The 22,705-nt window shown below is 36.6% G+C and overlaps 2 protein-coding genes across 2 annotated transcripts; both read right to left on the reverse strand.

Moving 5' to 3' along the window:
- Positions 1-14,841: 14,841 nt before the first annotated feature.
- LOC104110498 (probable E3 ubiquitin-protein ligase RHG1A) lies at positions 14,842-19,800 on the reverse strand. Its single transcript, XM_009620010.4, has 6 exons — positions 19,647-19,800; positions 16,830-17,963; positions 16,682-16,732; positions 16,501-16,599; positions 15,903-16,067; positions 14,842-15,229 (listed from the first exon to the last, which is right to left on the reverse strand). Exons 2-6 carry the CDS (start codon positions 17,937-17,939, stop codon positions 15,095-15,097), a joined length of 1,560 nt encoding a protein of 519 aa, XP_009618305.1. The 5' UTR covers positions 17,940-17,963; positions 19,647-19,800; the 3' UTR covers positions 14,842-15,094.
- Positions 19,801-21,078: 1,278 nt separating this feature from the next.
- Positions 21,079-21,687, reverse strand: LOC138902335 (secreted RxLR effector protein 161-like). The gene has a single exon (XM_070190188.1). The coding sequence runs from the start codon at positions 21,685-21,687 to the stop codon at positions 21,079-21,081; it is 609 nt and encodes a 202-aa protein (XP_070046289.1).
- Between the last annotated feature and the right edge of the window lie 1,018 nt (positions 21,688-22,705).

Raw genomic sequence — 22,705 nt, forward strand, 5'->3', positions numbered from 1 at the left:
AAAGATTTGAAGACTTTAAAAATTAAAAAAATTCAAGCACAAAAATATGATCTTACATAAAATATAAAAATTATTTATAAAGTAAGAGAAAAACTTAAATAAATATTAAAAATATTTTAATAGAAGGAATAATAAAGTCACATTAATATTGAAAAATCAGGAAAACAAATATTTTATAAGTAAATAAATATTTCTTATATAATTAAAAATTTAAACTTAACAAGAACAAATTTTAAACACTTGGATAAATGGTAAATAGATTACTATACGAAAGAATATACATAAAGTATAATTAATTCTCTCTCTCTCTCTCTCTCTCTCTCTCTCTCTCTCTCTATATATATATATATATATATATATATATATATATATATATATATATATATATATATATATATATTTAAGCGCATGATTTGAAAGATATATAAATATCTATATCTATATTATATTAAAAAGACGGTAGTCAAGCTAATATAAACTTAAGTGGCGTACTGAAAAAAAATCACTTGGTACTTTTAGGACAAAATCTAATAAGAGTTAAGTCAAATCAGATTTGATCAAATTTAATCTAAAGGTATAAATCAATTAAGATTGACTCCTATTTTCATTGTAAATAGATTCAAAAACTTTTCAAAAATAAGAATTTCTATTTTAGTAATTATTTACTAACAACATGATCCGTTTTCTTCCGTTCCATATTTTTTATTTATTTTTGGAAACATTATGTAGAAATAAATGATAGTGGAACCACTATTGTAAAAAATTGAGATAAGATTTTATTTTATAAAAAAATATGATAAGAAAAATCACACTTTGAAATATGAGCAATAGAATCAAAGTTACTATTGAAATATTTTTATATTTTTTTGTATTGTATTAGAATGAGTATGGTAAAAATGGATATTAAATCTAAATAAGCTAATGAAAAGCTACAAGACAATGTAATAATATTAAGTATTGAATAATATAATAGCAAACTAAGGAACAAATAGAGAGAAAAATCAAATGTTTTATCATACAAAAAAAGAAGGATAAAACTTATTTAAATTTGAGATGAGAAAGTTTTGTTTAAGTATGATAAGAAATGACATGCATGTGCATAAGGCCACATAACTAAAGTCTAATAGATAAAAGAAAAAATAATTAAAATTCAAAAAAATCTATAATGAAAATAAAAGGAAAAGACTGTTTGAACTTGAGATTAAAAAGTTCTTAAAGTTACGATAAAAACGCTCAAAATACGGATATGACCACAGAATTAAAGTCTTGCTAGATAAAGAAAAATAAAATTTTGATACTAAATTAAAAATTTAAATATACTAAATAAATATCTCATGTAGGTCATTTCACAAATGAAAATTAAAAGTCAAATTTGTTTCTTGAAACTAAAAGGGAAAATAAAATAAATGCACGTTATATAAAAAATAATTATAAGAAAATTTAATAGCTTTGAAACACTATAAAAGAAATTATGTATTAATTTTTTGACTAATTCAAAGTTATATTTGAAAATAAAATATGATATTATTTTGAGTATAGGTAAAATATTTATGTAAAAAGCTAATTAAATTTTCTTAGTAGGGAAGAGAATGTATATAGAGAAAAATAGAGATAGTGAGAGGATACTTATATTTTTAGATTTATTTAAACATAAATAAATAAAATTATTAAATAATACTAAAAAATATTATTAATAGATTTAAATTATGAAAGATATCGAAATAAGAGGAAAATAGTGTAAAATATATTAAATTTCAAGAATAATTTTTTTACATTTATTGATAATTATTAAAAGGGTAATAAAATATCACATTACAGTATAACAATATTAAATAATAAATAATACAAAAACTATAAGTAAGGAACAAAAAAGAGAAACAATTATGTCTAAAAAGGTAGAAGAATAAGACTTATTTGAATTTGAGATGATAAATAAAGTGGTAATAATAATTTTATTAAAATAATATAATTTAATATGCTCAAGCAAGACATATCACAACGTTACATGTTTAGTATTCTTTAATATTGACGTAAAATATAATAAAAGGGTCAAAATCAAGAGGTTAGGTTATTAGAGATATAAAAAAAGAAATCAGGTGTAACGACCCGGCCGGTCGTTTTGAGTATTATAACCACGTTCCCCCATTTACTGCTCAATTGATGCTCTATACTTGTTTTATGACTTACCGAGTTAGTTGGTTCGGGTCAGGCAAGGATTCTGAGTGAAATGAGACACTTAGTCTCATAATTAAAAATTTAAGTTAGAAAAGTGGACCGGATATGGATCTATGTGTAAACGACCTCGGATTTGAATTTGTACGATTCCAATAGCTCCGTATGGTATTTTTGGACTTATGAGCGTGTCCAGAATATTATTTTGAGGTCCGTAGAGGAATTTGGCTTGAAAAGTTTAATTTTTGGAAAGTTTGACCGGGGGGTTGACTTTTTAATATCGGGGTCGGAATCCGATTCTGAAAATTGGAATACCTTTTTTATATCATTTATGACTTGTGTGCAAAATTTAAGGTCAATCAGACGTGATTTGATAGGTTCCAGAGTCGTTTGTAGAAATTTCAAAGTTTATTAGGCTTGAATTAGGGTGTAATTTATGGTTTTAGCGTTGTTTTAGGTGATTTGAGGGTTCGACTAAGTTCGTATGATGTTTTAGGACTTGTTGGTATATTTGGTTGAGGTCCCGAGGGGCTCGGGTGAGTTTTGGATGGTTAACGGATCATTTGTGGCCTTGGTAAGATTGCTATATCTGTTGCTGCATTTTTCGGATTTTCTCTTTCGCGTTCGCGAGTGGGCCCTCGCGCTCGCGAAGAGGAATTTCAGGAAGGTAGGATTTACTCTTCACGTTCGCGAGGGGGTCTCGCGTTCGCGAAAATGAGCTCGGTTGTGCATCGCGTTCGCATTTGGGGTATCACGTTCGCAAAGAGAAAATGTTGGGAAGCACATTTTGTGCTTCGCGAACGCGAGGTACGTGTCGCGTTCGCGAAGAAGAGAGGTTTGGACAGAGAGTTTAAGTTCTGAAAATGGGACTTCCCATTTTCAGTTTTTAACGGATTGGAGCTCGGAAAGAGGCGATTTTCGAGAGTTTTTCAAGAAAAACAATGGGGTAAGTGTTCTTAACTCAATATTGGTTAAATTACCCGAATCCATGATTGTTTTTATCATATAATTAGTGAATTAAGTTGGAAAAGTTTGAAAACCCTCTTTGTTTAAATTGAAGATTTGAGGGTTGAGTTGTGGGTCAGATTTTGGTAAAATTAGTATGGTTAAACTCGTGGTTGAATGGGCTTCCGAATTTTATAACTTTTGTCGAGTTCCAAGACGTGGGCCCCACAGACGATTTTTGAGCTAAAAATTTGGATTTTTATGGAAAATTAGCATTTTCTTATGGAATTAATTCCAATAAATTTTATTGATTGAAATAAAATTTTTGTGACTAGATTCGAGGCATTCAGAGGCCGATTTGCGAGACAAAGGCATAGCAGAGTATAGAATTTCACGCTCTGAGGTAAGTAATAGTTTTAAATCTGGTCCTGAGGGTATAAAACCCCGAATATTTTGTGTCATATGACTATTTTGGAGGTGACGCACATGCTAGGTGACGGGCGTGTGGGCGTGCACCGAGGGGATTGTGACTTGGTCCGTCCCGTGGAAACTGTATAGTTGAATAATTTATTGTTAGCTATATGCTCTCTATGTGTTGAACAAATTTGACTGTAAGTCATGTTTAGGCTACGTTATAGTACTGTTAGGACCCGCAGAGGTCGCGTACTTGTTGAATTATTTGCTAATTATTGTTTTGTACTCAGTCATGATTTTTCTTGCGTATTATACCTTAGTCTTTCTGGATATTTGTTGATACATTATGTTATCTTAGTTTAGGTTGATCTTTGTGATTTCTGAGATCCCGAGAGACTAGAGAGGTTGAGGACTGAGTAAGGCCGAGGGCCTGTCGGTGAGGTAAGGATATTATGGCACGTGAGTTGTCCGTGCAGGATATTATAGCACGTGAGTTGTCCGTGCAGCACGTGAGTTGTCCATGCAGATTATGGCGCTTGGGCTGTAGGAGCCCCTCCGGAGTCTGTACACACCCCCAGTGAGCGCGGGTACCCATTGAGTGTGAGTGCTGAGGGCTGAGAGCTGAGTGATGAGTTGATTGACTGTTGCCTGAGAGGCTGTACTTGCTTTGCATTTGTTATTGCACCTGATTGCTATCTAACATTGTGGTGAAATCTCTGAAAGATTTTATATCCGGATTACATGAAATTAAACTGTATAAAATTGATTTGACTTAAAATGCCAGATTTGAAAGCATGCCTATTCTTTGCTGGAATTACTTAAAGTGAACTATATCTGTGTAGCTCGTCATTATCTTCAGTTCCTTAGTTATTATTGTTACTTGCTGAGTTGGTTGTACGCATACTACACCCTGCACTTCGTGTGCAGATCCAGGTGTTCCCGGACATAGCGGGTGTTGATCATTTCGCGCAGTTGATTTTCAGGAAATTCAGAGATAGCTGTCATGTTTCGCAGACCTTGTCTCTCTTTCCCTATCTCCTTGTTTACTGTATTTTGGTCTTAGACTATTATTGACCTTATGTTCCAGATTTGTATCTATATTAGATGCTCATGTACTCAGTGACACCAGGTTTTTGGGGAGTGTTCGTGTTAGTATTTATGAGATTTTGTATTGTATTAAATTATTGTATTTTCAAACTTAAGAGAAATTGTGGTTTATCGAGATTATCGGCCTGCCTAGTATCGAGATAGGCGTCATCACGACAGGTTGGGATTTTGGGTCATGACAAGTTGGTATCAGAGCCTAGGTTCCATAGGTCTCACGAGTCATGAGCAGGTTTAGTAGAGTCTTGCCGATCGGTACGGAGACGTCTGTACTTATCTTCGAGAGGCTACAGAACTCTTAGGAAAAATTTCACTTTCTTGTATTCTGTCATGCGAATTTGTTGATTCCGGAAACTAAATTTTTATTAATCTATTTTCTCACAGATGGTGAGGACACGTACTACCGGATCAGACGCTCAGCTACCAGTGCCACCAGTTAGGGCCGTGAGAGGCCGAGGCAGTGGTAGAGGCCGTGGCCGAGGTAGAGGTCGAGGTGTAGCTCATACCACAGTTGGACCAGCACATGTAGTACCACCAGTTGCTCCAGCTCAGGAGCAAATTTCAGATATAGTTGAGCCGACAGGATCAGCTAAGGCACTAGCTGTGCCTATTGAGATTCCAGGCCTTCAGGAGACTTTGGCCCAGAAATTGGTAGCTTGCACTGGTCTTGCTTAGGTGGTTTCGGCTCAGGCCGCACCTGTCTCTTCTCAAGCCGGGGGAGGTACTTACACCCCCGTTGCCCGTACTCCAAACAGGTAGTACAGGGACTCAGATACCGGGGGCACTACCAGCCCATCTGGTTGCAGCTGCTCAGGCCCTGGTAGTTCCTATTATGGAAGATGATGAGCAGAGGAGACTTGAGAGATTTGAGAGACTTTGACCTCCATCTTTTAGCGGTGCTGAGTCAGAGGATGCCCAAGGTTTTCTGGATAAGTGTCAACGGATGCTTCGGACAACGGGTATTCTAAAGACCAGTGGGGTCTCATCCACTACTTTTCAATTTTCTGGGGCTGCCTTCAGATAGTTGGAGTCTTACGAGAGGTGTAGGCCAGTCGGTGCAGCACCCCTTACCTGGCAGCAGTTCTCCGGTCTATTCTTGGAGAAGTTCGTGCCTCAGTCCCGCAGAGAGGAGCTGCGCAGGCAGTTTGAGTAGCTTCGACAGGGTGATATATCCGTGACACAATATGAGATGAGATTTTCAAAATTGGCCCGTCATGCTATCTGGTTAATTCCTACAGACAAGGAAAGGATTAGAAGGTTCATAGATGGCCTCACTTTTCAGCTGCGATTACTTATAACTAGAGAGAGAGTGTCTGGTGCTACTTTCGACGAGGTTGTTGACATTACTCATCAGATTGAGATGGTTTGCATCCAGGAACGGGTTGAGAGGGAGCTAAGAGGTCTCGTGGTTCCGGTGATTTCAGCGGTGTTCCTTCAAGGGGTCAGTTTTACCGCGGTAGGGGCCGTTCTTACAGACACGCTCAGGCGGGTTGTCCAGTTCATCGCGGTGCATCAGCTAGCCACGGTTCTTACAGTGCTCACTCAGGCCATTCATCATTCAGTGCACTACCAGCGCAGAGTTCTCATCATGCCTCGTCTGCTCAGGCTTCTACAGGTAATTCTTCGGGTTATCAGGAGCAGCAATTCCGTCAAAGGAGGGGTTGTTTCGAGTGCGGAGAATTAGGTCATTTCAAGAGAGATTGTCCTAGGCTGTTGAGTGGGGCTCCACAGCAGAGTTCTCGAACAACGACACCAGCTCCAGCAGTTACATCACCCACCCAGCCAGCTCGGGGTGGGGGTCAGGCAGCTAGGGGTCGCCCAAGAGGGGGAGGCCGATCAGGTGGCGGGCATGCTTGATTCTATGCTTTTCCTGCCAGGCCAGATGTTGTTGCCTCAGACGCAGTGATCACATATATTGTTTCAGTGTGCCACAGGGAGGCTTCTATATTATTTGACCATGGTTCCACTTATTCATATGTATCATCATATTTTGCTCATTATCTAAATATGCCTTGTGAGTCCTTAGTTTCACCTGTTTGTGTATCTACACCCGTGGGCGATATTATTACTGTGGATCGTGTGTATCAGTCGTGTGTGGTAACTATTGGGGAACTAGAGACTAGAGTTGATCTCTTATTACTCGGTATGGTTGATTTCGATGTAATCCTGGGTATGGATTAGTTGTATCCATGTCATGCTATTCTAGACTGTCACGCAAAAATCGTGACGTTGACGATACCGGGGTTGCCAAAGGTTGAATGGAGAGGTTCTCTAGATTTTTTTCCTAGTAGGGTAATTTCTTATTTGAAGGCCCAACGTATGGTTGGAAAGGGATGTCTGTCATATTTGGCCTTTGTGAGAGATGTTGATGTTGATACTCCTATTATTGATTCAGTACCGGTCGTGCAAGACTTTTCGGATGTATTTCCTGCAAACCTACCGGGTATGCCACCCGACATGGATATTGATTTCGGTATTAACTTGGTGTAGGGAACTCAACCTATTTCTATTTCTCCGTATCACATGGCACCAGCTGAGTTAAAAGAATTGAAAGAACAACTTCAGGAACTCCTTGAAAAGGGGTTTATTAGGCCTAGTGTGTCACCTTGGGGTGCACTAGTTCTGTTTGTCAAAAAGAAAGATGATACTATGCGAATGTGTATTGATTATAGGCAGTTGAACAAAGTTACAATCAAGAATAAATATCCATTGCCGCGTATTGATGACTTATTTGACTAACTTTAGGGAGCGAGGGTGTTCTCCAAAATTGATTTGAGATCAGGGTATCACCAGTTGAAAATTCGAGATTCGGATATTCTAAAGATGACATTTAGAACTCGTTATGACCACTATGAATTTCTTGTGATGTCATTTGGGCTAACCAATACCCCAGCAGCATTTATGCATTTGATGAATAGTGTGTTCCAACCATATCTTGATTTATTTATCGTAGTATTTATTGATGATATTCTGGTGTACTCACGTAGCCAGGAGGAGCATGTACAACACTTGGGTATTGTATTACAGAGGTTGAGAGAGGAAAAACTTTATGCCAAATTCTCTAAGTGTGAGTTCTGACTTAGTTCGATGGCATTCTTGGGACATATAGTGCCCAGTGAAGGAATTAAGGTGGATCCAAAGAAAATAGAGGCAGTTCAGAGTTGGCCCAAGCCATCTTCAGTTACTGAGATTCAGAGTTTTCTCAGCTTGGCCAGTTATTATCGTCGTTTTGTGAAGGGATTCTCGTCTATTGCATCGCCTATAACTAAATTGACCCAGAAAGGTACTCCGTTCAGGTGGTCGGATGAGTGTGAAGAGAGCTTTCAGAAGCCAAAACAGCTTTGACTACAACTCCAGTATTGGTGTTGCCTATAGGTTTAGAATCTTATACTGTGTATTGTGATACGTCGCGTATTGGTCTCGGCGCAGTGCTGATGCAAGATGGTAGGGTGATTGCCTATGCATCCAGACAGTTAAAGGTACACGAGAAGAATTATCCAGTAGCAGAAGGATCTTAACTTGCGGCAGCGAAGGTGGCTGGAGTTGCTTAAGGATTATGATATCACCATTCTCTATCATCCCGGAAAGGCCAATGTGGTGGCCTATGCCTTGAGTCGTAAGACAGAGAGTTTGGGCAGTTTGGGCAGACGGAGGCCTTGGCTAATCAATTTGTAAGATTGGATATTTCTGAGCCGAATCGAGTTTTGGCCTGTGTGGTTTCTCGATCTTCTTTATATGATCACATCAGAGAGTGCCAATATGATGATCCACATCTGCTTGTACTTAAGTATATGGTTCAGTACGGTGATGCCAAGGAAGTCACTATTGGAGATGACGGTGTATTACGGATGCAGGGCAGGCTATGTGTGCCTAATGTAGATGGTTTGCATGAGCTGATTCTCCAGGAAGCTCACAGTTCGCGGTACTCTATTCATCCAGGACGAAGATGTATTAGGATTTGAGACAACACTATTGGTGGAGGCGAATGAAGAAAGATATAGTTGGGTTTGTATCTCGGTGTTTAAATTGTCAACAGCTAAAGTACGAGTATCAGAGACCGGGCAAATTGCTACAGAGACTTGAAATTCCGGAGTGGAAGTGGGAGCGTATTACCATGGACTTCGTAGTTCGGCTCCCACCGACCTTGAGAAATTTTGATGTTGTTTGGGTGATTGTAGATCGGCTAACCAAGTCCGCACATTTTATTCCAGTTGGTACTAATTATTCTTCGGAGTGGTTGGCTGGGATTTATATTCGCAAGATTGTTCGCCTACATGGTGTGCCGGTGTCCATTATTTCAAATCGGGGTACGCCATTTACCTCACAGTTTTGGAGGGCAGTGCAGCGAGAATTGGGCACACAGGTTCAGTTAAGTACAACATTTCACCCTCAGACGGACGAACAGTCCGAGCGCACTATTCAGATATTGGAGAATATGCTACGCGCTTGTGTAATTGATTTTGGGGGTTCTTGGGATTATTTTCTTCCACTTGCGGAGTTTGCTTACAGTAATAGCTATCAGTCAAGCATTCAGATGGCTCCGTATGAAGCTTTATATGGGAGACGGTGTCGGTCTCCGGTGGGTTGGTTTGAGCCGGGTGAGGTTAGACTATTGGGTACTGACTTGGTTCAGGATGCTTTAGAGAAGGTCAAAGTAATTCAGGAACGGCTTCGCAAGACACCGTCTAGACAGAAGAGTTATGCCGACAGGAAAGTTCGTGATGTTATTCACATGGTTTGGGAGAAGGTTTTACTCAAGATTTCACCCATTAAGGGTGTGTTGAGGTTCGGGAAGAAGGGCAAGTTGAGCCCTCGGTATATTGGGCCTTTTGAGATACTTAAAAAAATTGGAGAGGTGGCTTATGAACTTGCTTTGCCATCTAGTCTATCAGGTATCCATCCAGTGTTCCATGTATCCATGCTCCGAAAGTATGTCGGAGATCCGTCTCATATTCTGGATTTCAGTACAGTACAACTGAACGATAATTTGACTTATGATGTGGAGCCGGTGGCTATTTTAAATCGGCGGGATCGAAAGCTGAGGTCAAAGAGCATAGCACCAGTGAAGGTGCAGTGGAGAGGCCAGCCAGCCGGAGAAACTACTTGGGAGATTGAGCAGGAGATGCGGAGCAAATATCTACACTTATTTGAGATTCAAGTTATTGTTCTAAACTCGTTCGAGGGCAAATGTTTGTTTAAGAGGGAGAGAATGTAACGACCCGGCTGGTCGTTTTGAGTATTATAACCTTGTTCCCCCATTTACTGCTCAATTTATGCTCTATAGTTATTTTATGACTTACCGGGTTAGTTGGTTTGGGTCCGGCAGGGATTCTGAGTGAAATGAGATACTTAGTCTCATAATTGAAAATTTAAGTTAGAAAAGTAGATCGGATATGGATCTATGTGTAAACGACATCGGATTTCAATTTTTATGATTCTAATAGCTCCGTATGGTGATTTTGGACTTAGGAGCGTGTCCGGAATATTATTTGGAGGTTCGTAGAAGAATTTGTCTTGAAATGCCGAAAGTTTAATTTTTGAGAAGTTTGATCGGGGGTTGACTTTTTGATATCGGGGTCGGAATCCGATTCTGAAAATTGAAATACCTCTGTTATATTATTTATGACTTGTGTGCAAAATTTGAGGTCAATCGGACGTGATTTGATAGGTTCCGGAGTCGTTTGTAGAAACTAGAAATTTCAAAGTTCATTAGGCTTGAATTGGGGTGTAATTCATGGTTTTAGCGTTGTTTTAGGTGATTTGAGGGTTCGGCTAAGTTTGTATGATATTTTTGGACTTGTTGGTATTTTTGGTTGAGGTCCCGAGGGGTTCGGGTGAGTTTTGGATGGTTAACAGATCATTTCTGGCCTTGGTAAGATTGCTCATATCTGTTGCTACATTTTTCGGATTTTCTCTTTCACATTCGCGAGTGGGCCCTCCCGTTCGCGAAGAGGAATTTCAGGTAGGCATGATTTACTCTCCGCATTAGCGAGGGGGTCTCGCGTTCGCGAAGAAGAGCTGGGTTGTGCATTGCGTTCGCGTTTGGGGTATCGCGTTCGTGAAGAGCAAATATTGGGAAGCACATTTTGTGCTTCGCGAACGCAAGGGACCTGTCGCGTTCGCGAAGAAGAGAGGTCTGTACAAAGAGTTTAAGTTCTGCAAATTGGACTTCGTCCTATTTTTAATTTTTGACGGATTGGAGCTCGGGAAGAGGCAATTTTCGAGAGTTTTTCATGGAAAACAACGGGATAAGTGTTCTTAACTCAATATTGGTTAAATTACCCGAATCTATGGTTGTGTTTATCATATAATTGGTGAATTAAGTTGAAAAAGTTTAAAAATCCTCTTGGTTTAAATTGAAGATTTGAGGGTCGAGTTGGGGTCGAATTTTGGTAAAATTGGTATGGTTAAACTCGTGATTGAATGGGCTTCCGGATTTTGTAACTTTTATCGAGTTCCGAGACGTGGGCCCCACAGGCAATATTTGAGCTAAAAATTTGGATTTTTATGGAAAATTAGCATTTTCTTATGGAATTAATTTCAATAAATTTTATTGACTGAAATAAATTATTTGTGACTAGATTCGAGGCATTCAGAGGCCGATTTGCGAGGCAAAGGCATAGCAGAGTAAAGAATTTCACGCTCTGAGGTAAGTAACAGTTTTAAATCTGGTCCTCAGGGTATGAAACCCCAAAATTTTTGTGTCATATTACTATTTTGGAGGTGACGCACATGCTAGGTGACGGGCGTGTGGGCGTGCAACGAGAGAATTGTGACTTGGTCCGTCCCGTGAAAATTGTATAGTTGAATAATTTATTGTTAGCTATATGCTCTCTATGTGTTGAAGAAATTTGACTGTAAATAATGTTTAGGCTACGTTATAGTACTGTTGGGACCCGCAGAGGTCGCATACTTGTTGAATTATTTACTAATTGTTATTTTGTACTCAGTTATGATTTCTTGCGTATTATACTTCAGTCTTTCTGGATATTTATTGATATATTATGTTATCTTTGTTTGGGTTGATCTTTGTGATTTCTGAGAGCTCGAGAGACTAGAGAGGTTGAGGACTGAGTAAGGCCGAGGGCCTGTCGGTGAGGTAAGGATATTATGGCATGTGAGTTGTCCGTGCAGGATATTATAGCACGTGAGTTGTCCGTGCAAATTATGGCGTTTGGATTGTAGGAGTCCCTTCGGAGTCTGTACACACCCTTAGTGAGCGCGGGTACCCATTGAGTGTGAGTGCTGAGGGCTGAGAGCCGAGTGATGAGTTGAGTGACTGTTGCCTGAGAGGCTGTACTTGCTTGGCATTTATTATTGCACTTGATTGCTATCTGGCATTGTGGTGAAATATCTGAAAGATTTTATATCCGAATTACATGAAATTGAACTGTATAAAATTAATTTGACTTAAACTGCCAAATTTGAAAGTATGTCTATTCTTTCCTGAAATTATTGAAAGTGAACTGTATCTGTGTAGCTCATCATTATCTTAAGTTCCTTAGTTATTATTGTTACTTGCTGAGTTGGTTGTACACATACTACACCCTGCACTTCGTGTGCAGATTCAGGTATTTTCGGACATAGCGGGTGTTGATCATTTCGCGCAGTTGATTTTCAGGAGATTCAGAGATAGCTACCGTGTTTCGCAGACCTTGTCTCTCTTTCCTTATCTCCTTGTTTGCTGTATTTTGGTCTTTGACTATTATATACCTTATGCTCCAGATTTATATCCATATTAGATGCTCATGTACTCAGTGACACCAGATTTTTGGGAGTGTTCGTGTCAGTATTTATGAGATTTTATATTGTATTAAATTATTGTATTTTCAAACTTAAGATAAATTGTGGTTTATCGAGATTATCGGCTTACCTAGTATCGAGATAGGCGCCATTACTACAGGTTGGAATTTTGGGTCGTGACATCAGGTTATCCACTATGTGATTTAAAAAATGGTTTCATGTCCTGCTTCTTAATTAATATCAAATAATTATTTATAATTTTTATATAGAAGGTTTAATTTTAAGGTTATTTGCACATAATTCAAATAAACTAAATCATAATTTGATATGGTTTATGTCCGCGCATTGAGCGAGTACTAATACTAGTTAGGTATTAGTAAGCCTCTTGAATCTTGATAGACATTAATGTGTAATATGATAATAGTGGTAACTAACATGTTACAGGTTATAGTGTAAAGAATCTTTACATATATAACTTAATAAATTAGGCTAAAAACATGTCCATATTCGGGTCAATTTGTATAAATATCAGAATATAGAAGAAAAATATTTTTTTGATTTGATTGTTAGATATAATCGGGAACAACAAAACTTCTTTTTAAGTATGGTATATAATCAAAAAGTGGTTCTGAATTGGGTGAGATAGGTTAGGAGCCACTATTTAGCCAGAATTGAAAACACTTGGGGCTCATTTGGCAGGGTGTATAAGAATAGTGATGAATAAGGTGTATTAATAATGCAGGGATTAATAATATATGAGTTAGTAATGCAATCATTAGTTAAGCAGATATTATTTCTTATTCACTGTTTGGTGTTGTGTATTAAAAATTAAAATGCATTGCATAATTTTTAAGAAAATTAGTTGCTTACAAAAATGCCCTCCATAGTTTTTAATTTTAAGAGACTTTAACAATAATTTTGTCTTTAACCATGGTAATGCATGCATTAATAGATTTGATATTGCTAATACCATGGTTTGTTATGTATTAGTTATACATAGGATAATATCAAATAGGTTGTATAACTAATACTTATATTAATAATACATAGGTTAAAAAAATGTATCAAACAAGGGATTCGTAATACCAAAAGCTAATGCATGCATCATTTTCTCTAATACATTCTACCAAACAACTCCTTAGTCCTTATTGCAACCTTGTTCGTTAGCCCTTAACTGCATTAGTTGTACTTTACTGTAAGTTCTCTCGGACCTATGCATAGGGTTTGAGATAATAGTTTGCAAAAGTGTGTTGCAAAGTAATTTATCCAAGCAAGGGTTTGAAGAACATTACGGGCGACAAGTTACCAACTTCCTTGACATTCAGGCACTGAGCAGGTGTCATCCCCTATACATAGTCTTACAACTTTGCGAAGACCTGTATTTTTAGTAAACAGTCGCTCGGGCTTGGTCACTGCAATCCCCTTGCGAGGAGGCACCCTTTCTCGTGAAGTTACGAGCTATTTTGCCGAGTTCCTTAGAGAGTTATCTCGCACCTTTTGATATTCTTTACCTACCCACTCCTTCAACGTTTGGTGTTTAAAAATTGGCTCGAGGTATTTTCTCTACCCCTTCTTCCCTCTGTTTGGCTCTTTCTCTAAGGGGTTGTGTAACAAGCGCTGGAATACCTATGAATTTTATCATCAACTTGATGAATTAATTTCAAGATATAAGGCTTTTTTTCTATAACAGATTATTCAAAAGGTTTTTTTCGTCTTTCCATCAATATTCTGCTTTTTCCTGGATATTTGGGTTCAAATATGAGAGGATTTAAATCCGTGAATTTTGTACCAGAAACAAACGCGCTACCAAGTTGTGCCACATCTCTTCAATTGTTTGATAGTATAATTGTAGAGGATTCATGTTTTGTTTTCCACATGGTTATTTCCTCCACCTTTTCCAAATGTGATTTATGTATTATGTATGACCGTGCTTAAGTGCATATCGATTGAAGTAAAAAACAGTGTTTTGCTTCTCAGTTGCTTGTGAAATTAGTAACAAACATATACTTCATCAATAAACTCTTAGTACAAGATACCTAATTGAAAGAGAACCACAAACCACTACATGGAAAAATAGAAAAATAAAAGCAGACAAGTGACGTTTAGAAGGTGTATTTTCTGTACTTTTGGTTTGACTGCCTACTTTGGATATTTGAGATTTGATAGTTCATCAACCAACGGTCTAGATTGACCACCACTTCAAATGGTGTGAGCAATTTTAATAAATTTCCAACAATAAAATAAAACAAATAAATGTGAACAGAAAATGCTGAAAAGGTACTGCATTTCCAGAACTCCGGTTAACTTATCTTATTGAACCTCTCTCCTAAGGTTTAACTTATCTTATTGAACCTCTCTCCAAAGGTTAACTTATCTTATAATCCTAAATAATCCTTAAACCAAATGCGGATAGAGTAGCAGATCAAAATCCAGAAGTTGAGTTGAGATGACAACACCAGTAAGTAAATTACAAAAACCACAAGGATTTAAGTATATAAGTAATCAAAGTTTATCAGCTATCACCACAAAGCCTGTAGTGGGGCTTGGGTTTATTGGTTGATGTAACAAGAACTGTATATGTACACAAAAAGAAAAAAATTCAAACAATGAACAGAAAGAAAAGGTTTAGTTGCAATCCACCCAACTTGATGAATTTGTACATAGGGAAACTATTTGAGCTTTCCCACATCTGGGGTTGGAAATCTAAAAATGGAAACTAAGATGATGGAGCTGCTGAAGATTTGCATATAGGACACCAATTCTTGTGCCTCAACCACTGTTGTACACACTCCACATGATAACCATGGTCACATTCCAACCTTCCTATTTCATCTCCAATCATATATTCCTCCTGCAAAACATGTCATTGAATTCATTTTGATATGCAACATCCTAGATCACGCCAGGGCGGATATATCTTCCTACAACGGGTGTTATCCGAAAATAATGCAGAGAAAACATCAATTTTGAACAAGTGAAAAAGCCTTAGAACCTCTAATAACCCAGACCCGAAACCACATAAAAGTCGAGCAGTGATAATATGTTGCCACCACATGTACAAAATCCTGCGTACGTTACTAGATGCATGGAACTATGTCTAGGATAGGATAGACTTGCATAAAACAGTCGAATGCATCTTTGACCAAAGTGTTGAAAGATTGGAAGTACTAATAGCAGAAGTAAATTTAGAGACATCCACTCAAATTATGTCTCTTATTAGGTCAAAAATATCTCCACCCCGTCGTGTCAAGAACAGAGTTTGATAAGGCATAAACCTAGAGAACCTTCCCTAAATAAAAGTTACCTAATTCAAGAACTAAAACATCTTAGTATGTACAACGTAAAACTAATATTAACTGCACTTCAAATAACATCACATAGAAAAAAATACCAAAGTGAAAATGCAAGGTGCTATGAACTTAAAAAGGAAGGTGAAAAACCTCCCGTACGATGAACTAGATCAAGTATAAAGCATCAGGCAATTTGGAATATAGAAAATATCACTTGAAATAAGTGGGAAAGACCTGACAAATAGTGCATTTGATCTCATCTTCATTCCCATCGCTACCAAATTCCCCCATTTCTGAAGGCATAGCCTGATATATGCTTTTCCGGAGGCACTTTGGCAATGCCTCCTCTGGTAGAGCTGTGCTAACACTGCCCATCCTTTCCTCAAGAGCTAATAATTCCTGTTAACAAGCAAAAAAGATATACGTTCTGTAGGCGGTAGAAGATAGTGGAAACTTCAAATTGTACGACCCCGAAATGTATTCTTTTTGCTCCATATGAAAAGATTAATCAAAAACCCTTTGAGCTATCGTGTGAAGCGTGAACACAGCCCCATCCCCCTCCCACCCTCACCTCCCCAAAAGAAAGGGCTTTCTCATTTTTGTCCTGTCAGCCGAAAATAATTATGGCCGCTAGCCCAAATATACAAAACATATACACTGATTATGTATAATATGTATATTAATACTTAATATACAAAAGATATACATTTTCCGGCTATTATTTTTATGACGGCCATAAAATGTAATTATCCCCAAAAAAACTTGACTTTCTGATGAAAATGTGTATTGCTGAACATAGTCAATAATCATATACTGGAGAGGAAATACAGACCTCATAGGACATATTGTCTATATCCAGTCTCATACCTCTATGCTGGTCATAGAAGTTAAGGCCACCAAGAAACAAGTTGGTCTCTAACACAAGTAGTTGCTGCACATGTAAAAATAAGAGGTCATCATAAATACAAATAAAGAATTTCCCGAGTGGTCAGAAATACTCCAAGACGGAATACCTCATATGTTAATTCTTCATCTTGTTCCATTCTCTCTAGTGCCACCAGTACCTGTACAGTAAAGCAGTGACCAAAATGAAATACCGTAACCATCAGGTAAGCCTCAGGAAGAATACAGAGTTGACCGCGATTTCTCTGAGTAAAATACCTGAGCAACTCCATCCATGTTATATCGCTGCAACGCGTCACGGTTTATTAATTGGTTGATGCCTAGTTCTGCAGAAGTGCCATGCACTTCAGCTGGGAAATCTTCAACATCATTTCCAGGAAAACTATAAGCACTGGAATCGCTCGAAGAGGCATCTGAGAAAAACTGACTTGATGATTGCAGACTGAGATTTGGAGATTCAGGCTGAGATGACGAATCTCGTATTGAATCCCTAAACCTAGGCACATTCATTGACCTACGAGTCCTAACTGATACAGCACGATTATCCACCCTAACATCGAAGTTTTTACTACCCCTTGAATCAGAAATTGTGATACCACCACGCGTTGGACGAATGACATCTCCTTCTTTTGGTGATGCCCCACTTACTTTCTTCCCTTTAGAGGATGAACTGCTTTCACCTTCTGAGTTCCCTCTTTTTACCATGTCCCTTCTACTAAATCTTGAATTTGTTGTTAAAGAGACATCTGATCCTGAATTGCATTTTAGATTTCTCGGCACATATCCAGCCCCACTAGAAGTTCCCCTTGTCCCTGCACCAATGGCCTTAGATGATGAAGAAACAGAGGAACCTACTGGACTGTTTTGATTGGAATACTTTGGACTAAATAATCTACGAGGTTTACTGCTTGAAGCTCCACTAGAGCCACCTACTTCTGCCAATATAATTTTACTTGATCCAGTATCTCGCATTACTGAATCGAATTGGGGTTGCTGCGCTTTTGATGACTTCATGTGGCGTGGAACATCAGGCTGCTCACCATGTAAACAAGTAGTTTCAGATTGATCATTTTCAACGTGAGAAAAGGATTTAATGTGGGATTCCTTGAGTGACTTTCTAGCACTAGACGATGTTCGAGATGAACTCCCAACAACGTCTTTTCCATTTGAAGAAGTGAAAGAAGGCTTGAGAGGTCTTGGTTTCTCTGTACATTTAACTTGCGGGCTCTTCATAGAGTTGAGTCGGCTGCTGCATCCATATCGGGAGCACAACTGAACATTTTCATCCCTGCTGTCAGCTATATCTCTCAAACCTCTTCTGGGAACGTAAAGCCCATTAACAGCTCTTTTGCTCGAATATTCATCCATAGATTACATACAACCTCCTTATTTCTGTTAAAACCAAATAGCCGAAGGTTAGTATTAACAAGGCCTTAGAATCAAGAAGTTAAACACTTGCTTTAGCAAATTAAGACAGGACTAGGAAATAATTTTATCAATTAGATATTATAGCAATCTCCAAATTCCAAAAAAAATGATCAAGTTCATAGCAATAGAGAAGAAACTTCATTCACTTTCAGGGTGATAAATATATAGAAAACTTCAAAGCAAAATAAATTCATGAAGTCATAACCATTCATGGATGACAAAAACTTTCTCCAAATCCTAATATCAAACTCAGTATTTTCTTCAGAAACTTGTGAATCTTTTAATGGAAAGACCAATAGTAGTATTACTATTAAGACAACAGTAACGATAGTGGCAATTAGTAATAACATCTATTGCATGTTAATCAACTATCATCTACATAGCGCGTGTCTAGGAGACCACGGCCAAATGCGTTCAATATAACGAGGATTTGTCATAATTTGACCATTTTTAGCAGCACTTCTCCTTTTTCGGGACTTGGGACCGAACTCGCATAGGTGGCAAGTAAACCTAAGTACTACTAAAATTGCTCACACAACTCTGAATAATACAAATATAATCTATGAATATATGCCTCAATTTGACCGGATGATTTGCCCACAAATAATATTATAAAGATGGCTAAGCATTTACCACAGCTGCCTAACAGTGAATACCACTTGTTTTTCATCAATTCCTTATAAGATAATCCAAGAATCATACACATAAAGAACTATCCAGCAATCAGAAAAAAAGAACTAACTAAAGAAAATACTTAAAAGGACTTAGTTATCATTCAAAGATTGAACCTTTTACATCCTATTTGAAACAAAAGCTATCACGAAAACCTCACAAAACAAAATCAACATATAAAAATTTTCATCTTTGGCATATAAGTATTATAAAAAGATAGAGAATCCCAATAAAACTGAGCATAACAAGGAAAAATCCAGTTAAAATTCAAACTTCAAAAATGAAGAAAAAGACATCGGACAGAAACTTGGAGACAAACACATGTCAAGAAAATCATACTGTTCACATATCATTAGTCAAAGACCATTGAAATAGCTCTTTTAGTTCTCTAAATATCAAAATACAATGAGAAATTATAAAAACAAAACAAAACTGTAACTCCAATAAAATTGAGCATACTAAGATAAAATAAAAGGGAAATATCAACTCCAATAAAATTGAGCATAATAAGAAGAAACCAGACAACATCAAAATTAGCAACTTGGAGAAAAAACACAAGGACAAAAAATCATTTTTTTTATATATATCAACAGTCAAAGACTATTGAAAAAGCTTTTCCAATTCTTTAAAACTCAAACCCATATCAAATATTACCAAAAAGAAAAGTGTATTACAGTTATCATATCATCAGTCAAAGACTATTGAAAATAGCTTTTAATTTCTGTAAATATCAAAATATTAAGAGAAAGGGGGAGAATCCCAAATGAAATTGAGCACAAATAACAACAATAAGAGCCTATCAAAAATCATATTATTGATATATCATCAGTCAAAAGACTATTGGGAATAGCCTTTTCAATTCTTTACACTCAAAACCCATATCAAATAATACAAAAAAATAAAATAAAAAATAGTGTATTCCAGTTATCATATCATTAGTCGTAAAAAAGAGATTAACACAGTTTTATTCTCTACCTTGTTCTCTTCTTTCGTGTTCTTCGTCTTCTTTACACAAAAGGAAAAGAAAATGTGAAGAAAAGGCCTTTTTAGAGAGAGAGAAAAGTGTGAATAATGTAGGATCCTAAGCAGGTGGAGAGGGACTAATAAGAGAGAAAAATATGAGAGAGAGAAAAATATGAGCAAACGGATAAATATACTGAAATGCCGTCCTACCAATGTATTCAAGAAGAGATATCAGCCGTTGGATTAGAATTAATTAGAAAGTCAAAAAATATGGACCACTTTTACTACTTGTCCCCACTCAACTAAAACAGTACCACGGACTACCAATTCTTAGAAAAAACAAAACAAAACAAAAAAAAGGTAATGAGTTCACTCTTTTTCGAGGGACAAGAAAAGGTAAAATATTCAGTTTTTTCTTGTTAAAAAATGATAATATGTTCTCTCTTTTTAAGGGAGACATGAAAACGTAAAAATTGTTATAAAATAAATATTGTGAAGTAAATAAATCGTATATAAGTATATAGAGATTAATATATTATTCAACTTCAAATTCATGTATATAATGAATTAAAATTTTCTCTATTTATAGAAAAAAGGAAGTTGATTGTAAGTTGCTTGTAAGTTGGTATTGTACAAGATATAGATAATCTTCTACCGGGGGGTAATATTTATCCATAACATAGTACCGAAAGGATAAGCTCATTGTACTAGATATAGATAATTTTCTACGGGGGGTAATATTTATCCATAATGGAGTACCGGAAGGATAAACTTCTTCAGGAGACTTATTTCCAATAGAGTACTAAATAGATAAAAATATTTACGGTGGAGTCTCATATGGATAAGCTTCTTCGGGAAGCTTATTTACAATGGAGTACTAAATGAACATCCATAATATAATATATTTATAACACTCCCCCTTGGATGTTCATTAAAAGATAATGTGCCTCATTAAAGCCTTACTAGGAAAAACCCCGTGGAAAAAAAATCTAGTGAAAGAAAAAGACTACACATATTTAGTAATACGCATAACTAGTTGTCTCATTAAAAACCTTATAAGGAAAACCGTGTGGGAAAAACCTTAGTAAGAAAAAAAGAGTATAACGCGTATTTTACTCCTCGTGATAAAAATCTTGTTTCAAATATTTGAGTCTCCGCATTCCAATCTTGTATACTATCTTCTCAAAAATTAAAGTTGGTAAAGATTTAGTGAATAAATCTGCTGGATTGTCACTTAAACGGATTTGTTGCACATCAATGTCACCATTTTCTGAAGATCATGTGTGTAGAATAATTTTGGTGAAATGTGCTTCATTCTATCTCCTTTTATAAATCCTCCATTTAATTGGGTTATACATGCAGTATTGTCTTCGTATAAAATTGTAGATCTTTTATCACATTCCAAACAACATTTTCCTTGAATAAAATGAATCAGTGATCTCAATCATATGCATTCCCTACTTGCTTCATGAATATCTATTATCTCGGCATAATTTGAAGAAGTAGCAACAATAGATTGCTTTGTGGAGCGCCATGATATGACAATACTTTTATATGTAAATACGTACCCGGTTTGAGATCGAGCTTTATGTGGATCAGATAAATAACATGCATCTGCATAACCAACAAGATCCGCACTACCTTTATTAGAATAAAATAAACCCATATCAAGAGTTTTCTTTAAATATTGCAATATATGCTTAATCCCGTTCAAATGTCTATGTGTAGGAGAATAGTTATATCTTGCTAGTAAATTAACAAAAAATATTATGTCAGGCCTTGTAGCATTACCAAGATACATAAGTGCACCAATTGCACTAAGATAAGGTATTTCGGGACCAAGGAGTTCCTCATCCTCTTTTGGAGGTCGGAACAGAACCTTATTCACTTCAAGTGATCGAATAACCATTGGTGTACTCAATGGGTGCGCTTTGTCCATGTAAAAGCGTTTTAAGACCCTTTCTATATAGGCAGATTGATGGATAAAGATCTTGTCTGCTAAGTGTTCAATTTGCAGACCAAGACAAAGTTTTGTCTTTCCAAGATCTTTCATCTCAAATTATTTCTTAAGATATTCAATTGTCTTTTGGAGCTCTTCTGAAGTTCCAACAAGATTTATGTCATTAACATAAACAGCAAGTATAATAAATTTTGATGCCGTTTTCTTTATAAAAATATATGGACAAATAACATCATTTATGTAACCTTCTTTCAGCAAATATACACTGAGGCGATTATATCACATGCGCCAAGATTGATTTAAACCGTATAAAGATCTTTGTAATATTATTGAGTACATTTTATGATACTTTGAACTATATGCTTCAAGCATTTTAAATCCTTCAGGGATCTTCATATAGACTTAATCAAATGAGTTATATAGGTTATGACTAGCATTTAGATATCATGACATCTTCAGGTGTCTGGACTATATGTCCGATCCTCATAATTTTTTATAATATTGTGAATTATATTGTATCAAATATATCATCGACGATCATTTTGTATCGGTTCCTAAGCGACATAACTTGTTGAGATCTCATCACTTTCTTTATTTTCAGGTACCTGAACTTCTTCTGGAGTTTCATGAAATGTTATAACGTGAGCTCTTCTAGATCTTATTTCCTCCTCATTATAATCATTTTGATCATTTGCTCCTATCATTTGTCAAGGATTGTTACCTTTGGAACCGATCGGTTTACTACGCTTTATGCGTGCAGTAAACTTTATCCTTCAGGCACTTTAATTTTAATAGGAGTATTTGTAGCTGAAATATGATATATAATTTTGGATCAACAAATACTTCTGGCATTTGACTTGAATTATCTTCTAAGTGAGGATCATATTAATGGTAATTCAATTCATATAGCATATTTTTCAGCTGTTTATTTCATCCCCCAAATATTAGAAAAACTAACATATATCCCCAATCTTCTTTGGAAAACCTATCTTTGTGCATTATGGTAGAGAAATTAATCATATACAACACATCAAAAGTTATTAGATAATAAAAATATTTGGTTTCTGATCCTAAACCAATTCTGAGGGGAAGACTTATCATATTTTATTGG

The sequence above is a fragment of the Nicotiana tomentosiformis genome, chromosome 12 (genome assembly GCF_000390325.3).
Source record: "Nicotiana tomentosiformis chromosome 12, ASM39032v3, whole genome shotgun sequence".
In the NCBI taxonomy this organism is placed as follows: domain Eukaryota; kingdom Viridiplantae; phylum Streptophyta; class Magnoliopsida; order Solanales; family Solanaceae; genus Nicotiana; species Nicotiana tomentosiformis.

Bases quoted from the DNA above. Each gene is read 5' to 3' on its own strand.
- LOC104110498 (XM_009620010.4), bottom strand. From the start codon at position 17,939: ATGGATGAATATTCGAGCAAAAGAGCTGTTAATGGGCTTTACGTTCCC. The intron at 16,733-16,829 runs GTATTTTACTCA...TTTACTGTACAG, and splicing joins ACATGGATGGAGTTGCTCAG to GTACTGGTGGCACTAGAGAG. The intron at 16,068-16,500 runs GTCTGTATTTCC...GCTTGTTAACAG, and splicing joins TAGACAATATGTCCTATGAG to GAATTATTAGCTCTTGAGGA.
- LOC138902335 (XM_070190188.1), bottom strand. From the start codon at position 21,687: ATGAAAGATCTTGGAAAGACAAAACTTTGTCTTGGTCTGCAAATTGAA.